This window comes from Apis cerana, linkage group LG5 (assembly GCF_029169275.1).
Source record: "Apis cerana isolate GH-2021 linkage group LG5, AcerK_1.0, whole genome shotgun sequence".
NCBI classification, from domain to species: Eukaryota; Metazoa; Arthropoda; class Insecta; order Hymenoptera; family Apidae; genus Apis; species Apis cerana.
The window spans coordinates 11,225,220-11,239,525 of record NC_083856.1 but is presented as its reverse complement, the minus strand read 5'-3'; the positions used below and the strand labels follow the sequence as shown (position 1 = coordinate 11,239,525).

Sequence of the window (14,306 nt, the reverse complement as noted above, 5' to 3'; positions counted from 1 at the left end):
CGCGATAATGGCTTCCTTTAACGCGCGCGGAAAAAGTTTCAACGCGTAATCGCTTTCTTCTTGTTTTTCCCTTCTTCCCTCTCTCTCTCCTCCACCTCGAACCTTTTTGTCGCCCTCTAACCAACCACGGATTCGGATTTGAGTTAACACCGACTCGAGAGAAAATAGTCCGGAAGACGATAAATTCGCGATAACGATCGATCGATGATCGATCTCGCTTTTCAAGAGAGAGAGATAAATAAATAAATTTCGTTTAGGCAGATGAAGACGCGAGAAAGAGGAACGAGAAGAAGGAGAGTAGGAAGGAAGGAAGGAAGGAAGGAAGGAAGCACGGAGTTGTTGGCAATTTTTCAAGGAATCAGTGCGCCGTCTGACCGGAATGAACGCCCTCCCCCTCTCTTCCCTACCCACTTGAGCCGGTTTTTCTCTCTCCTCCATCGACCGAGCGCGGGAACTCGAATTCTCGCCGCCAGGACAGAATTCTCCGCACTTTAAAGAGAAGTTGGGGATCGAAATGCGAGAAGAAATTCGACGAATCTGACGGTGGAGTAGGCGAGATTGAACCGGCCAGATATTCGACTCGACCCCTCCTCGAAAGAATTCCTCGTAATCGGATGTCGCCGATAGTATCTCGCTCGTTTGCCCCGCTTGGAGAGCGACTTAACCACGGGCAAAAAGGAGGGGAGAGGAAAAGGTCGAAAGGCGGAATTTGGTCCGTTCCTGGCCATTTTCCATTCTCCGTGTCGGCTAACCTTGGAAGGATGCGTGCACGGAATAGAACGGCGGCAAGGTGTGAGGAAAGGACGGTTAACACCTACTTTATGTAACGGCGAGGCGCGAGACAATGCCGTTGGCCCATTGTACACGGGATGCTTGTACTCGTACCACGTGCTACGAGTAATTCCAACCCTTATACCGGATTCCGAATATTCTCAAAATGAAGCCCCGGGCTTTTGGGCTCCGTTCCAACTCTCTGCCTCTTCCTGCGGCCAGACCCGTTGCATAAAACCTCGCCTCTTCTCACCTTCAAACGGGGAGCTCCTAACCACGATATCCCCTGTTCAAGTCGAAAGGTCGAAGTTTCAACGTCCTAAACTGACGATCCTCGAAGGATCGTCCTTTTTTCTTCCCCCTCGATCCTCGCTCTCCGCGAAAACGCGCATCCTAGAGGGGCACCAATCATGGGCGAATCATCGTTACAGAGTACATCGAGGATGTACTGGGAAAAGGGAAGCTGGTCCGTTTCGCGAGTCCTGTCCTCCTCGATCCCTCCGGTCTTTTTTATTTTTGGGGAGGGAGAACACGTTTCCATATATATGTAAATGTAAACGAAGCGCGAGGATCGTTGATGGAGGTGAGGAGAAGGGGTTAAACGAGTTAGCCCGCCGATGGAATATCCAAATCCCGGTGAATGGATTTAGGGACAAAGTTAGTCCCCGATCCCCGTTTACTCCTTGGCGAAATCTGATTAGAAGAAGGAGAACGGTTCCGCTGTTCCGTGATCCTCGCTCGAGGAAGGGGGCAGAGGGGGAGGATCAAAGGGGGCGGCTCGCTTTCGGGGAAACCGTACAGGAAAATCGAATTAATAACGGGCAAACCCGGGAGGAGAGTCTGGCGCACGATCCTTAAGGCGTTCTAATTAACGCTCGCGCGTTTACGAACTCATTATACATGCTGTCTGGAGCATGCGAAACGAGCTACGCGGCAACCGATCGACGCGTCGTTATCCGAGCTTTGCCCCCATCGGGGCCAACTTTCCTTCCTCTCGTTGCTCTGCAATCCTTGATTTACAAACTGTTTCGACTTTCGGACCAAAGCTCTCTCTTTTGATTTTTCCAATGGAGAGGAAGGGGAGAGAACGACTTCCTCCCTCTGTCGCGTGTAATTGTAACGAAAATTGCGAAGAAACGGGAGTATTTCCACGGTGTGCACAGAGGACGGCGGGTGACGGGGAGTTGGTAGCCCCGTCGTTGGAATTGGTTCGTTCGCGATAAAAGACAAACGAAAGCTCTCGAAAGGGTACGCGTTTTCTCCGCGAGGAACGGAAGGAGGGAGGGGAGGAGGGGAGGGTCCAGGCCGATTCCCAGCTGGAGAGAAAACGAACGAAGACGCGATAGAAGAAATGGAAACGTCCAACTTTCCTCTCTCGAAGCGAGAGAGGAAGGTAGGTAATATGCGACTTCTCGACGAGATGGTTATCGATGCATCGAGCGACCGACCGGCTTCTGTTTATTCCTCCCTGATTTTATCGAGCGTTCCCTTCTCCGCCGGGTAAATGGAAAACGGGGATCTCGCATCCGTTCCATCGTTTCACGAATGAACGGCGCGTTCTCGAAATACACGAATATAATACAAGAAACGAAAAGAGGAAAGAAAGAGAGAAAGAAAGAAAGAAAGAAAGAAAGAAAGAAAAAAAGAAAGGGATTTAACAAAGTACGTATAAATATATATATATGTATATAGCGTTTAACGAGTCTTGACTGGAGGAGCAAATCGAAGGGTAAACCCGTGGCCTTAACCGAAAGCTTAACCTATGCTAAGCGGGGCAAAGCTTCTGGACTGTGGAACCCTAGGAGGGCGGCCCGGTTGCATAGATTACGATTCGCTTTAATCGAGTTCCCGTGTTTTCGATCCTTCCGATCGATTCCATCCGATTAAACCCGTCCCGCCGATTCAATCCCCCCTTCTTCCCCTCCTACGCTCTCTATCCTCTACTCTTCACCGTTTTTAATTCATCCATGCGGATCGATCGCCGCGAATTAGAATAACCCCCTCCCCCTTCTTCCTTTCGAGTCGCGGACCCGGACAGGATCGATCGAAATGGCGGGCTAATTAACCGCTCGTCCGGATTCGAAATCCAAAGATGCAGCTCCGAAGTGGAAGAGAAAAGAAATTCTCCACTCCGAACGCTGGCGTCGAGATTATAAAACAATCGGAGAGGGAGGGGAAGGAAAGGAGAAAAGAAGCGGAAACGAAGAGGAGGGATGGATGGATGGATGGATGGATGGAAGAAATCCTTGATCCGTGCGGATTGCGCATCACCTTTCCCCGTGATTTAAATTCCCCGTTTCGAATCCATTTCGAATTACCTTGGGCGAACGAATTCCGGAACTCGCCTCGAAAAATAAGGAACACGAGGAACTAATAAAAAGAGGAGGCGAAGGAATTGAAAATAAACGAAAGGAGGAATTGATAAAAATAAAGAAGTTGAAAAATTGATAAATTTAGGAAGAAGAAGGAATTGATGAAAAAAAAGAGGAGGAGGAATTGATAAATTTGGGGAGGAGGAGGAATTGATAAAAATAAAGAAGAGGAGGAATTGATAAAAATAGGAAGAAGAAGGAATTGATGAAAAAAAAGAGGAGGAGGAATTGATAAAAATAAGAAGGAGGAGGAGGAATTGATAAAAATAAGGAGGAAGAGGAATTGATAAAAATAAGGAGGAGGAGGAATTGATAAAAATAAGGAGGAGGAGGAATTGATAAAAATAAGGAGGAGGAGGAATTGATAAAAATAAGGAGGAGGAGGAATTGATAAAAATAAGGAAGAGGAGGAATTGATAAATTTGGGGAGGAAGAGGAATTGATAAAAATAAGGAAGAGGAGGAATTGATAAATTTGGGGAGGAGGAGGAATTGATAAAAATAATATACAAAATAAATAATCGGACGAAAGAAAAAAAAAGAAGAAGAGAAAGAAAGGAAGGAAGAAGAAAGAGAATGTGTAATTGAAAGGGCAAAAGGCTCGTGCTCGTAAGAAAGTAGTAGGAGGGATATGGAAAAAAGAAACAAGGAGAGAGACAGAGACAAAGCACAAATTCGAGGAGACGTCATCGTCTTCTCGTCCAATTAAACAGGCGCGAGTCTATCCTTGCATTTGGCACTCTATTTGGTCCTCCGCCGGTAAATCGTGCTGTCCCCCCTCCTCCCCCTCCGCTTCGGTTTTATTTACTTGTTGGCTAACCCTTGCTTATTCCACTGGTACTGCGTTTCTCTGCTCCCCAAACTAGCTAGCCTCCTTCGTTTCCGTTCCTCCGAGCACTGGCATCGATATTATAAAATCGGAAAGGGAGGGGGAAGGAGGGAAAACGAAGAGCAAGGATGGATGGATGAATGGATGAAAGAAATCCTTGATCCGCACGAATTGCGCGCCACCTTTCTCATGATTCAAATGATCCCGTTTCGAATCCATTTCGAATTATCTTGCTCGAATGAATTCCGCTCGCTTCAGAAAATAAGAAAAAGGACGAATTGATAAACTTGGAGAGGAAAAGGAATTAATAAAAATAACGTGGAGGAGGAGAAATTGATAAAAATAAGGAGGAGGAATTGATAAAAATAAGGAGAAGGAGGAATTGATGAAAAAAAGAGGAGGAGGAATTGATGAAAAAAAGGAGGAGGAGGAATTGATGAAAAAAAGGAGGAGGAGGAATTGATAAAAATAAGGAGGTGGAGGAATTGATAAACATGAGGAAGAGGAGGATTGATAAAAATAAGGAGGAGGAGGAATAAAATAATATGCAGAATAAATAATCGGACGAAAGAAAGAAGGAAAGAAGAAGAGAAAAAAGAAAGAAGAAGGAGAGAGAGAATGCATTATTGAAAGGGCGAAGGGCTGGTGCTTGTAAGAGGGATATGAAAAAAGAAACAAAGAGGGAGATGGAGACAAAGAACAAGTTCGAGGAGACGTCGTCGTCTCCTCGTCCTATTAAATAGGCGCGGGTCTATCTTGCATTTGGCACGGTCCACGGCTGGTAAGTCATGCTGCGCTCCCCCTTCCTCCTCGACTGGTTTTATCTACTTGTTGGTTGTCTAACCCCTGCTTATTCCACTGGTACTGCGTTTCTCTGCTCCCCATCTTCGTTTTCTCCCGAGCTAGCGTCGAGATTATAAAACAATCGGAGAGGGAGGGGGAAGGATGGAGAGACGGAGCGAAAACGAAGAGCAATGGATTGATGGATAGATGGATGGATGGATGGAAGAAATCCTTGATCCATCTTTCCCCGTGATTCAAATGGCTCCGTTTCGAATCCATTTCGAATTATCTTGGGCGAACGAATTCTGCTCCCTTCAGAAAATAAGGAAGAATAATTAGGAAGATAAATGTGGCGAAAAAATTAATAGAAATAACGTGGTGGAGGAATTGATAAGGTAGAGGAGGAATTGATAAATTTGGGGAGGAATTGATAAAAATAAGGAAGAGGAGGAATTGATAAATTTGGGGTAGAGGAGGAATTGATAAATTTGGGGAGGAGGAGGAATTGATAAAAATAATATATAAAGTAAATAATCGAATGAAAGAAAGAAAGGAGGAAAGAAGAGGAGAAAGAAAGAAAGGAAGAAGGAGGGAGAGAATGCGTAACAGGAAGGGGAAGGGAGTCGTAAGGGAATAGGAGGAGGGATATGGAAAAAAGAAACAAGGAGGGAGACAAAGACAAAGAACAAGTTCTTCGTTTGGCACGGTCCTCGGCCGGTAAGCCGAGGTGTCCCCTCCTCCACTTCGGTTTTATCTACTTGTTGGCTGTCTAACCCTTGCCTATTCCACTGGTGCCACGTTTCTCTGCTCCTCAAACCAACTAGCCCCCTTCGTTTCCTTTTCTCCCTCATTGAAACACGATCTCTGCACCCGAAACGAGGCAAAGAAGATCTTAAGAGAAAAAACTTTTGTCTCCACCACTTTTAATTCCTTCATGGAGAGGGGAGGGGAGGTTTATTCGTTTACACCTCGATTCTTTATTCTCCTGATGTAAGGATACGAGAATATTGGAGAAACGTTGGAGGAAGGAACATATATGGGGAGGAGGGTGAATCTTGTTGTGCAATAACGTTCATTCCTCTCGTTCTCCTTCCTGGCAAACAGGAACGAGATAAGACACGTGTAGTGAAACTTTGTCTCGAGCTTAATTAAAGAGGATCGATGTATTTTGGAAATATGCTCGAAATATTGATATTCATAGACTGTGTCTTTTTTTTTCTATCTATCGAAAGGCATAAAAATTATCGTTCCTCCTACGCGTGGTCGTTCTCGTTTCCCAACCCGAGACGAGAAGGCGTCGCGTCCCCCGTTTCTCCTCTCTCCCTCTCTCTCCTTTTTCTTTCACCGAGCTGCTGTCATGTTAATTTTTCCGGAAAAAGGTAGAATTCTTGAACCAAATGCATTCGTTTTGTCTTCTCGTTAGCCGGGACAAAAGGGTGGAACGGTACAAAAGATAACGAAACTAGCGCTCTTTTCATCCAGTTTGATTAAACAACTAAGTGCACCGCTGTATCATTCTTAGCTATGCTCCGCGACGGTTGATAAGCCGTCAGCCTGAATTTCTCTCTCTTCCCTCTGTCTCTTCTTCCCTCCCTTTCTTCCGCGCCTTCCTTCGTCGCTTTCCTTGTCGATCTTTACAAAGGAATACAATGTCAAAGGGTTTCGAGGTGATAAAGAATACCGCTTTATTATTCGTCTACAATATGGAGGAAACGGTGAGGCAGATTCCCAGGAAACGCGAGACGTTAACTAACAAGAAGAACATCACCCCTCTCTTTCTCCTTGCCTTCTCTCTCTCTCTCTCTCTCTATCTCTCGTCGCGACATTGGAGCGGATAAATTTGTAAGAAAGATAGGGGAGCAAAACATCGCCTGATCATAAAAGTTATCGAGCCACGAGTCCTTTTCTCCCAAATCTCTTTTCTTCCAATAACGTGCTCGCAATAATAAAGAATCCGTTCCTCTATATATATATATATATACTTTCTCTCCATATCCGAGGACAGGGAAATATAAGAGAGAAGTGGATGTGGGTCAGACCCTTTCGTCGATATAATTGCCTATAAAAATGCGCGCGATTCGGTAGGGGAAAAAGGCGGTGATAGACGATAAGGGGATGGAATCGCCTTGGAGGAAGACGGCTGGGTGGTGCATGTTTATCTCTAATTTATCGCCAGGGATAGTACCGAGACCCGTAACGAGAAACGAAAATCGCGATTCGAAATCTCGCCCGGCTGCACGAACGAAGAAAGAAAAGGAGTCGATCGAGTCGAGTCGATCCTTCTTTTCTTTTTCCCCTTCGAGAGAAAAGAAATTATTATTAATTATTACTATTATTATTATTATTATTAATTAATTAATCCTAAGAGAACGTAGAATTCTAAGCCTGTACGTGATTCGATGATAATTAGGAAAAATGTGAAAAACGAAACCCTGTTGTTGTTGTTTTCAGAACCAGATACTGGCGCACAACACGTCGGCCAGGATAATCTGGTCGAATCAGAGCCTGGTACTTCAGAGCGTGACCAGGAGTAGCGCCGGGAAGTACGTGTGCGCCGCAACGAATGACCTGAACGAAACTCGAAGCGAGCCTCTTCATTTTCGCGTCAAGTGTGAGTATTTCCCTCTTCCTCCGTCCCTCCCCCCACTTTGCTCCCCGCTTGCTCGTCACGGAAACCACTTCAAACCGATCCACCTCGGAGCGGCACTTTATTTTAATCGAGCAGACTTAATCGAGGATTTCTCTTCACTCCCGGTACTCGGTAACGAAGCCAGCCGCGTTTCGAGCGTTTTCGACCAGACATTCCAGTTCACCACCGTGTTTTCGTCTGTTTTATTAAACGTGCCAGGCCAAATTTCTCCCCCTCCCCACTCGCGTCCTCCTATTTCCGTTCCAACTCTGAATATTTCAACCGTACTTAGTTTCAGCTAAATTTTTGATAATCCAATCCATCCCCTGATTCTCGCCCGGCAAACTATCGACCGCGCTTGGGAAACATACGTCGATCTGACTGACACACGTGAACGAATTGGACGCGTCGAGATACGATCTAACGTTTTTTCTCTCTCTCTCAAACGTTTAACGAAAACCCCCCCCAAATTCAAATCGCGGCCATTTCGTTTCGCCGATACTATATCGAAAGCAGAAATGCACACCCTGGACTCGTTCATTTTTACCTGTTCGCACGCGAAACTCCATTTATCCCGATACTTTGAATAAGAGTTAACCCGCAATCGTAAAAATAGCGAAACGACCGACAGATGGCCGGCGTGGCGAAGACGGGTATCGATATTTAAACGCAAGGCCTCGTTAAGGAGGCGGGGAAGGGGGACAGGCAATCTCGCGAGAGTTAGTCGAAGTTGGACCGCTCGCCGATTATTACGACGTCGCTTCGATCGCTGGGAATGACATTTGGCTTCATTCATTTCCCTCCCACCCCAGGAATCTATAGTTTCCTTCGAATTGGAGAATCGACTTGGATGGAAATTTCGACGCGGAACAGGACGATGATTAAATTGCGAATAGCGAAATAGGGTTTTGTTCGAAGGATCGAGCGTGCGTGCGAAAGTAAGCAGTGGAGTGTCGCGAGCACTCGGAACGAAAGTGGTCGATGCCAGCGCTCTCGTGGCGCGAGTGTTCAACAGTTCGTAAAATTCGCGAACGGCCGAAACAGGCCTCGACAAATTTAACAGTGTTGCGGCCGCGTAACACTGCGCGATAGTACTCTCGACGCGTTTTGTTTGCAAGGGCGTTGGAATAGAATAGTTGGGAAACGAAATCGTCGTCGTGTGGACATTTGGCAACCGCGCTCGAGAGAGGTTCGCGCTTCAAAGGATCTAGGCTCGCGAGCTCTGTGCGTGGATATGATATATTCCTCCCTCGTTGTTGTTTGGTAGACGCGGAAAGCCGATCGTATCTTCGAACGAACCGGAAAGAAACGATCGGTTGCGTAAATTTAGATTATCTGCTTATATACGAGCACGAGTTACCGTTATCGTAGGGAGGCAAAGAGCTAGATTCACGAGTAATATTGGATTAATTTCGCGGAAAAAGAGGGGAAAAGAGAAATTACGACTCGCGATTCGATGCAAATCATCCGATAAAGCTGGTTCTTTCACCGGTGAAACTACGGACAAACGTGACGGAAAAGAGGAAACGGACAGGGGTTCAAAGGGCTATTCGGGAACCTGAATGAGCAGTTTTTTTCTCTCTCTCTTTTTTTTCTTTTCTTCTCCTCTTTTTTTTCTTTTTTTTTTTTTTTTTTTCATTCTTTCTTTTGTAAAGTTCTTTGAACGTGGACGCAGTCACAACGTTGGCCGCAATTAAGCGTGCGGGGGGGAAAAAAGCGAGGGCGAAAGGTATAAAATCAAAGGGCACCGATTCTTAAACCGTTCCCGGCCTCCAATGTTTCCCGACACGGATGATAATTAAATTTCATTCGCGCTGTTTCAATATATCGGGCGTGGTGACGTCGCCCTCGATAATTCGTTGTCGTCAATCTCGAATTACAAAACGGCTAACGAGCACTGTTTACGACTTCTCGACCGTTAATTACACGGGGCGAGGGAACGAATGTCAATCGGTTCTCCGCCGGTAACAAAAGTTTCCCTCGACCATTTTCATCAAACGCGCGTTTTAATCGACGAATTTCTTTCTTTTTAATCGAGAACTCTTTCGCGATATTTATTTCTCTCCGATACAATTTTCCAATTGAATTTTTCTTCCGTTAACATTATTTCGCAAAGTCTTTTCACGTTCGTTAGTTAAATTTTTTCCTAAAACGTGCGTAAATGTAAAGATATGCAGAGAGAGAGAGAGAGAAGGAGAAATGAGGAAAGATCGTGGTAAAAGGTAATGACAGAAAATATTTATCCGCGCTCCTGTTAAAAAAATGAATGAAAACGAATTAAACGGATAAAGAGCGAGGCTCGTTCATCAGTCGAGATGACCGATCATAACTCATCCAGATAGCGCCTATACGTGATACGCTATCGGTCATGTATAGTTCGCGTATTTCGCGTCACATTTTCACTTTTGATATCTTTCTAACTCTGAAGCTATCGTCTTTCCTCCCCTTACATTTTTCTCGTATTTATATATATATATATATATTTCTCGAAGGAGTGGATAGGATAATAAGGAACAATTCCTTCCACACCACTGTACAGTTGTTGTAAATTTTATCCTAGCGAAATTTCATTTGCGTAAATTTAATTTTTCACGATGCCCCCCGTTTATTATTTCGGTTATATTTTTTTACCGTAGCTTGTTATTCCCCAACTGTCGTGCTCTTACTCTTTTACAGTCTTTAAGCTGTATTTTTTATTCCTCGAATTCTTTCACCATGCCACCAACTGCATTTTTTATCTTTTCAACTGCTTCCTTCCTTTCCTTCCTCCTTTCTCCTTTTTTTAACGTTCTTGCAGTTCTTTTTCATTATTAGTACATCCTTTCGTTGACACACCGGTGCCATTCTTTATTCCTCGTCCAACTATTTCCTCCTTTCCTTCCATCTTCTTGCCATTCTTGCTTTTATTATTAAAATCTCTTTTGTAAACACCGTCGCTCTATTCTTTACAACCGCGTTCCTTGAGAAACGGGTTGCTAAAATTTCTCCTCTCGTTGAGAATCGTTGCGTCCGAAACGTTAGGAATTTTCTCCGATATCGTCGAAACGATATGAGACAAAAAATAGCTCTCGGATTTTAGAAAGTAGCCACCAGAATCCATCATCATCATGGATGGACGGTGTGCAATCGACAAAAGGATAATTCAATAAGGCAGCTTGCTCGACGTTCCGCCACTCATAATAATCGAGGCTCGGATTGAAACATTCCTTCGATTAAAATATCTCCTCGACCTTAATCCTTCGATCATATTCAACTCGATCTGAGAAAAACTGAAGAACGGGGAATGTCGTCAATCGAAGTTGCCCGATATACTATATAAGGAGCTCTCCGTATAAATTGCCCTCCGGGAAGATTGCCCTCCGACTCATAAACGGACTTACCGGTGAAAATCAGCGGAAATACCCTTTTACTTTCCGGCCACGATTCCGTCCCGCTTTGTGTTCACGACCGTCTCATCCGTCTTCCCCCGAAACGAGTTTTATTTTCTTTTCGATTCCCTCCTCCGTCCGTCAATTTCTCCCGTTCGGGGTAGAATTGAAAGTCCGTCTCGATAGAGTTGTACAGGAAAGGGAATAACAGTCGCTGTAATTTCGTTCGTCTAATTCCTTTTACGATCACTGCGCGGTACATCGTCAAGTGTACGGTGGAGAAAAGGCTTCCTTCCCTTTCGTACGTACCTTTCTATTCGTCTCTCTGTCTCTCGTACGGATGCGAGAGAAATGAATGGATAGGATAAATTGGACGAGATCCGGCCAAGGCAAGAATTGGAGAATCTTTCCTCCATCGGGGAGCCTCTTGACGAAACTGGCTCGTCTACCGACTCTCGTCTTTCCATCATTTCGCATTCGGACTATCGCGTCCGGAATATCCGCGAGAAGTGGGAAATATCGCACGAATTTCAGATTGAATCTCGTGGAAACTCTCGATAAGCGGTGCGAGAAAGAGAGAGAGATTGACACAACGGTTAACATTTTATATATATATATATTTTTCAGTCGCGCCGGTGTGCAAGGAGGACAGGATCGTGGTGGTGGGGGCGTCGAGGGGCGAGTCGTTGAACATCGCGTGCAAAGTGGAGGCCGATCCTCCGGCGCACAATTTCCGATGGAAATTCAACAACAGCGGGGAGACGCTGGAAGTAGCGCAGGGCAGATTCTCGATGGAGACGTCGAGCGGCGTGAGCGTGTTCAGGTACACGCCGACCACAGAGCTGGATTACGGCACTCTGTCGTGCTGGGCGGACAATTCGGTCGGCAGACAAGCGAGACCGTGTCTCTTCCAGCTGATAGCGGCCGGTAAGTATTTACGCCACGGATTCTCGGTAAACGTTACACCAACCTCCCCCTTCGAGTGGTCGGGAAATCGAGTTAAAATCCTTTCCACGCTCGGAAACGAGCAAGTTTGCGCTCCTCAACTACCGACCTTCGCCCTCCCTCCTGCGTTTTACACCTTTCCGTCCGTGCAAATAAGACACTTTGTACAAACTCGCTCGCGACACACTGGGGATATTTCCAGAGCGTTTCTCCTCTCTCTCTCTCTCGAGGGGGAGAAAAAAAAACAGTTGGAATCTCTTGGATAAACGGGCAAATCCCGAATGTTTAGGATCGATCGTGCCGTTTTCATTTGCATGCGACGCGACGCGATGATTCGAAATCGTTCCGAATCGCGTAGCAGAGGCGATCCCCGATCGAACCGAGGTTGAAATTTGTCCGATCCCTGCTTTTTTTTGCGAATTCCAAGTGCGCGAGGGGAATCGAATCCACAGAGACAGATGGAAAGAAAAAAGGAAAAATGCGCGGGGGAAACGAACAACAATGGAGGGGGAGGGAACTCGACGCGCGTCGCTCGACTCGCAACAGGAGGAGTGGAAGGACCGTTCCGCGTAAATTATTCGAAAGGTGGCGCATTCCTGTTACCCCTGGGACTGCGAGCAAAACCGCCAAGACTATTAACGCCTCAATTATTTACACTTTCGAAACCAAGATTGTTCCACCATCTAAAGATCCTTCCAATTAGTTGGAAAGCGATCGTTAATCAAGCCTGCCCCGCTATCACCCGTTAACCGACCACTTATCCGACTCCTCTCTATCGACTCTTTGCTACCCTTTCTTTTTTTTCTTTACCGGTCATTAATTTTTCATCTGCCTCCCCTTCCTCGAAACCGCGATGTTTTATATCACGTTACGATTATTATCGGATATTCCCCTCGGCGGATTCGATAGAAAAGGAAAGGAAAACAAAGTTTCGACAAAATCAATTAACCATCCCTCCTACTAGTCTCGTTTAATATTAACGCGTTAATTCGATCGCACCGATTAACGAAGAATATTATCGTTATTATTATTACACACGGGTGTCGACAAATTCCCCCGTAATAAACATTACGATAAACATTATACAGGATAAATATATATATATTTCTACCATCGTATCATTGGATACGATGGAAATTTGATTGCGATTTTAAATGAAATTAATTAATAGCCGGGCGATTATTAGGTGAAAAACGATAAACAACGATACGACACCCTTTATCGTTGCGTTACGCGGGGGAGGGAAAAAAGTGGAGCCGCCATTTTGTTGGCCGGGCGCGCGATTCGTTCCTCGGGGGCGCATCATCGAATTTTCCAAGGGGGAGAAGGGAAGAGCCCCTTTTTCGAGAGGGAGATGCCTCGAACGGGGAGAGGTCGAGAGTTCAAAATCCTGACAGATATTCGGGAATTATCGCCGCGCGTACAATGCGATGCTACCAATCATCGAGCGGTAAACCGACATTAATCCGCGAGCGGATTTTCGCAGCGCGGCGGCCTCGCCTCGATGTCTTTTTATCCGCGTGTGATCGAGAATGACGTTGACGCGCCGACCTGCCGAAAACGTATTGACGTTGACGAATACACGCGTATACACGTATAAATATATATATATATATATACACACATATACGCGCGGTTAAATCGAAGTCTTTTCTCCTTTGTTCGAAACGAGGGAATTTTCATCGCGTTTACTCCTCTTCCACCGTGCTTGTTATTTTTTTTCCCCACCTTTGTTCCACGAAAAAATTATCGGGCGAACAAAAGATCCGCCTGTTTGGATCGCCAACGACCAAGGAACGACCAACGCCTACGTATTTTTCGCGCGCGGCGCAAAATTGTTATTACTTTTCGCGTGGACAGATTTCGAAAAAATTGGGAGGGAGGGAAGATTTGGTTGTCGTGGAATGTTTCGTTGAGGATTGTATGGAATTAACAGTCGTAAGAATAGAAACGATACCGAATTGTCCTTTCCTTTTCGATTTCGAGAATTTTTCCAAGATGCAACAAACGAGTAACGGAAATGCATATATCATTATACGCGAGAGATAGATTAGAATTATCCGCAAGCAAAATTAATTTTGATAGTTTGGCAAAGTTATTATTATTATTATTTCTAACGTGAAGTAATTTTTCATGTTAAATTTGAATGCCTCTCGATAAATTCAACGGAGTGTTTCTCAACTATCGAAATATGACCGCATGCATCTCGTCGCAATCTTTAAACTGTACGTTTAAAAAGAGGATTTAAAATATATTAATTTACAAGAGTTTTAATTTTGTTTGGAAATCTAAAAATGAATTTTCTCCCCTTGATACACGTTATTCACGAAGCGGTGTACCGAGGTCCCGAGTGAAATCGAGGCCGTCTCTCTTGGATCCGCGGCGCCGTAACCTTTTGGCCCCGAGTTTCATTCATCCGCAGCGAACCGGAAATCGGCCCTCGAGGAAACGAAATTATTTTCGAATCTGTCGTTATATTGGTATTGGATATTGCGTGGCAAGAAAGATATTCAACGCGGAGGCGGCGAGGTTGTGCGCGGAAACGCGGCTCAAAGAAAGTTCGTAAGCTCGTTACTCGCCCGGGGTTTCGAAGCATTGTTCGCCCCCGTT

At 45.3% G+C, this 14,306-nt stretch overlaps 1 protein-coding gene across 8 annotated transcripts in view; it reads left to right on the top strand.

Annotated features, from left to right (window-relative positions):
• The window catches only part of LOC107997785 (nephrin), a 153,360-nt gene that overhangs the window by 123,841 nt on the left and 15,213 nt on the right, over window positions 1-14,306 (top strand). For all 8 annotated transcript variants that reach the window (XM_062075261.1, XM_062075265.1, XM_062075259.1 and 5 more), the window contains 2 exons: window positions 7,206-7,365; window positions 11,379-11,678. In XM_062075261.1, the coding sequence (XP_061931245.1) occupies window positions 7,206-7,365; window positions 11,379-11,678 (460 nt within the window). The remainder of the gene's footprint in view (window positions 1-7,205; window positions 7,366-11,378; window positions 11,679-14,306) is intronic.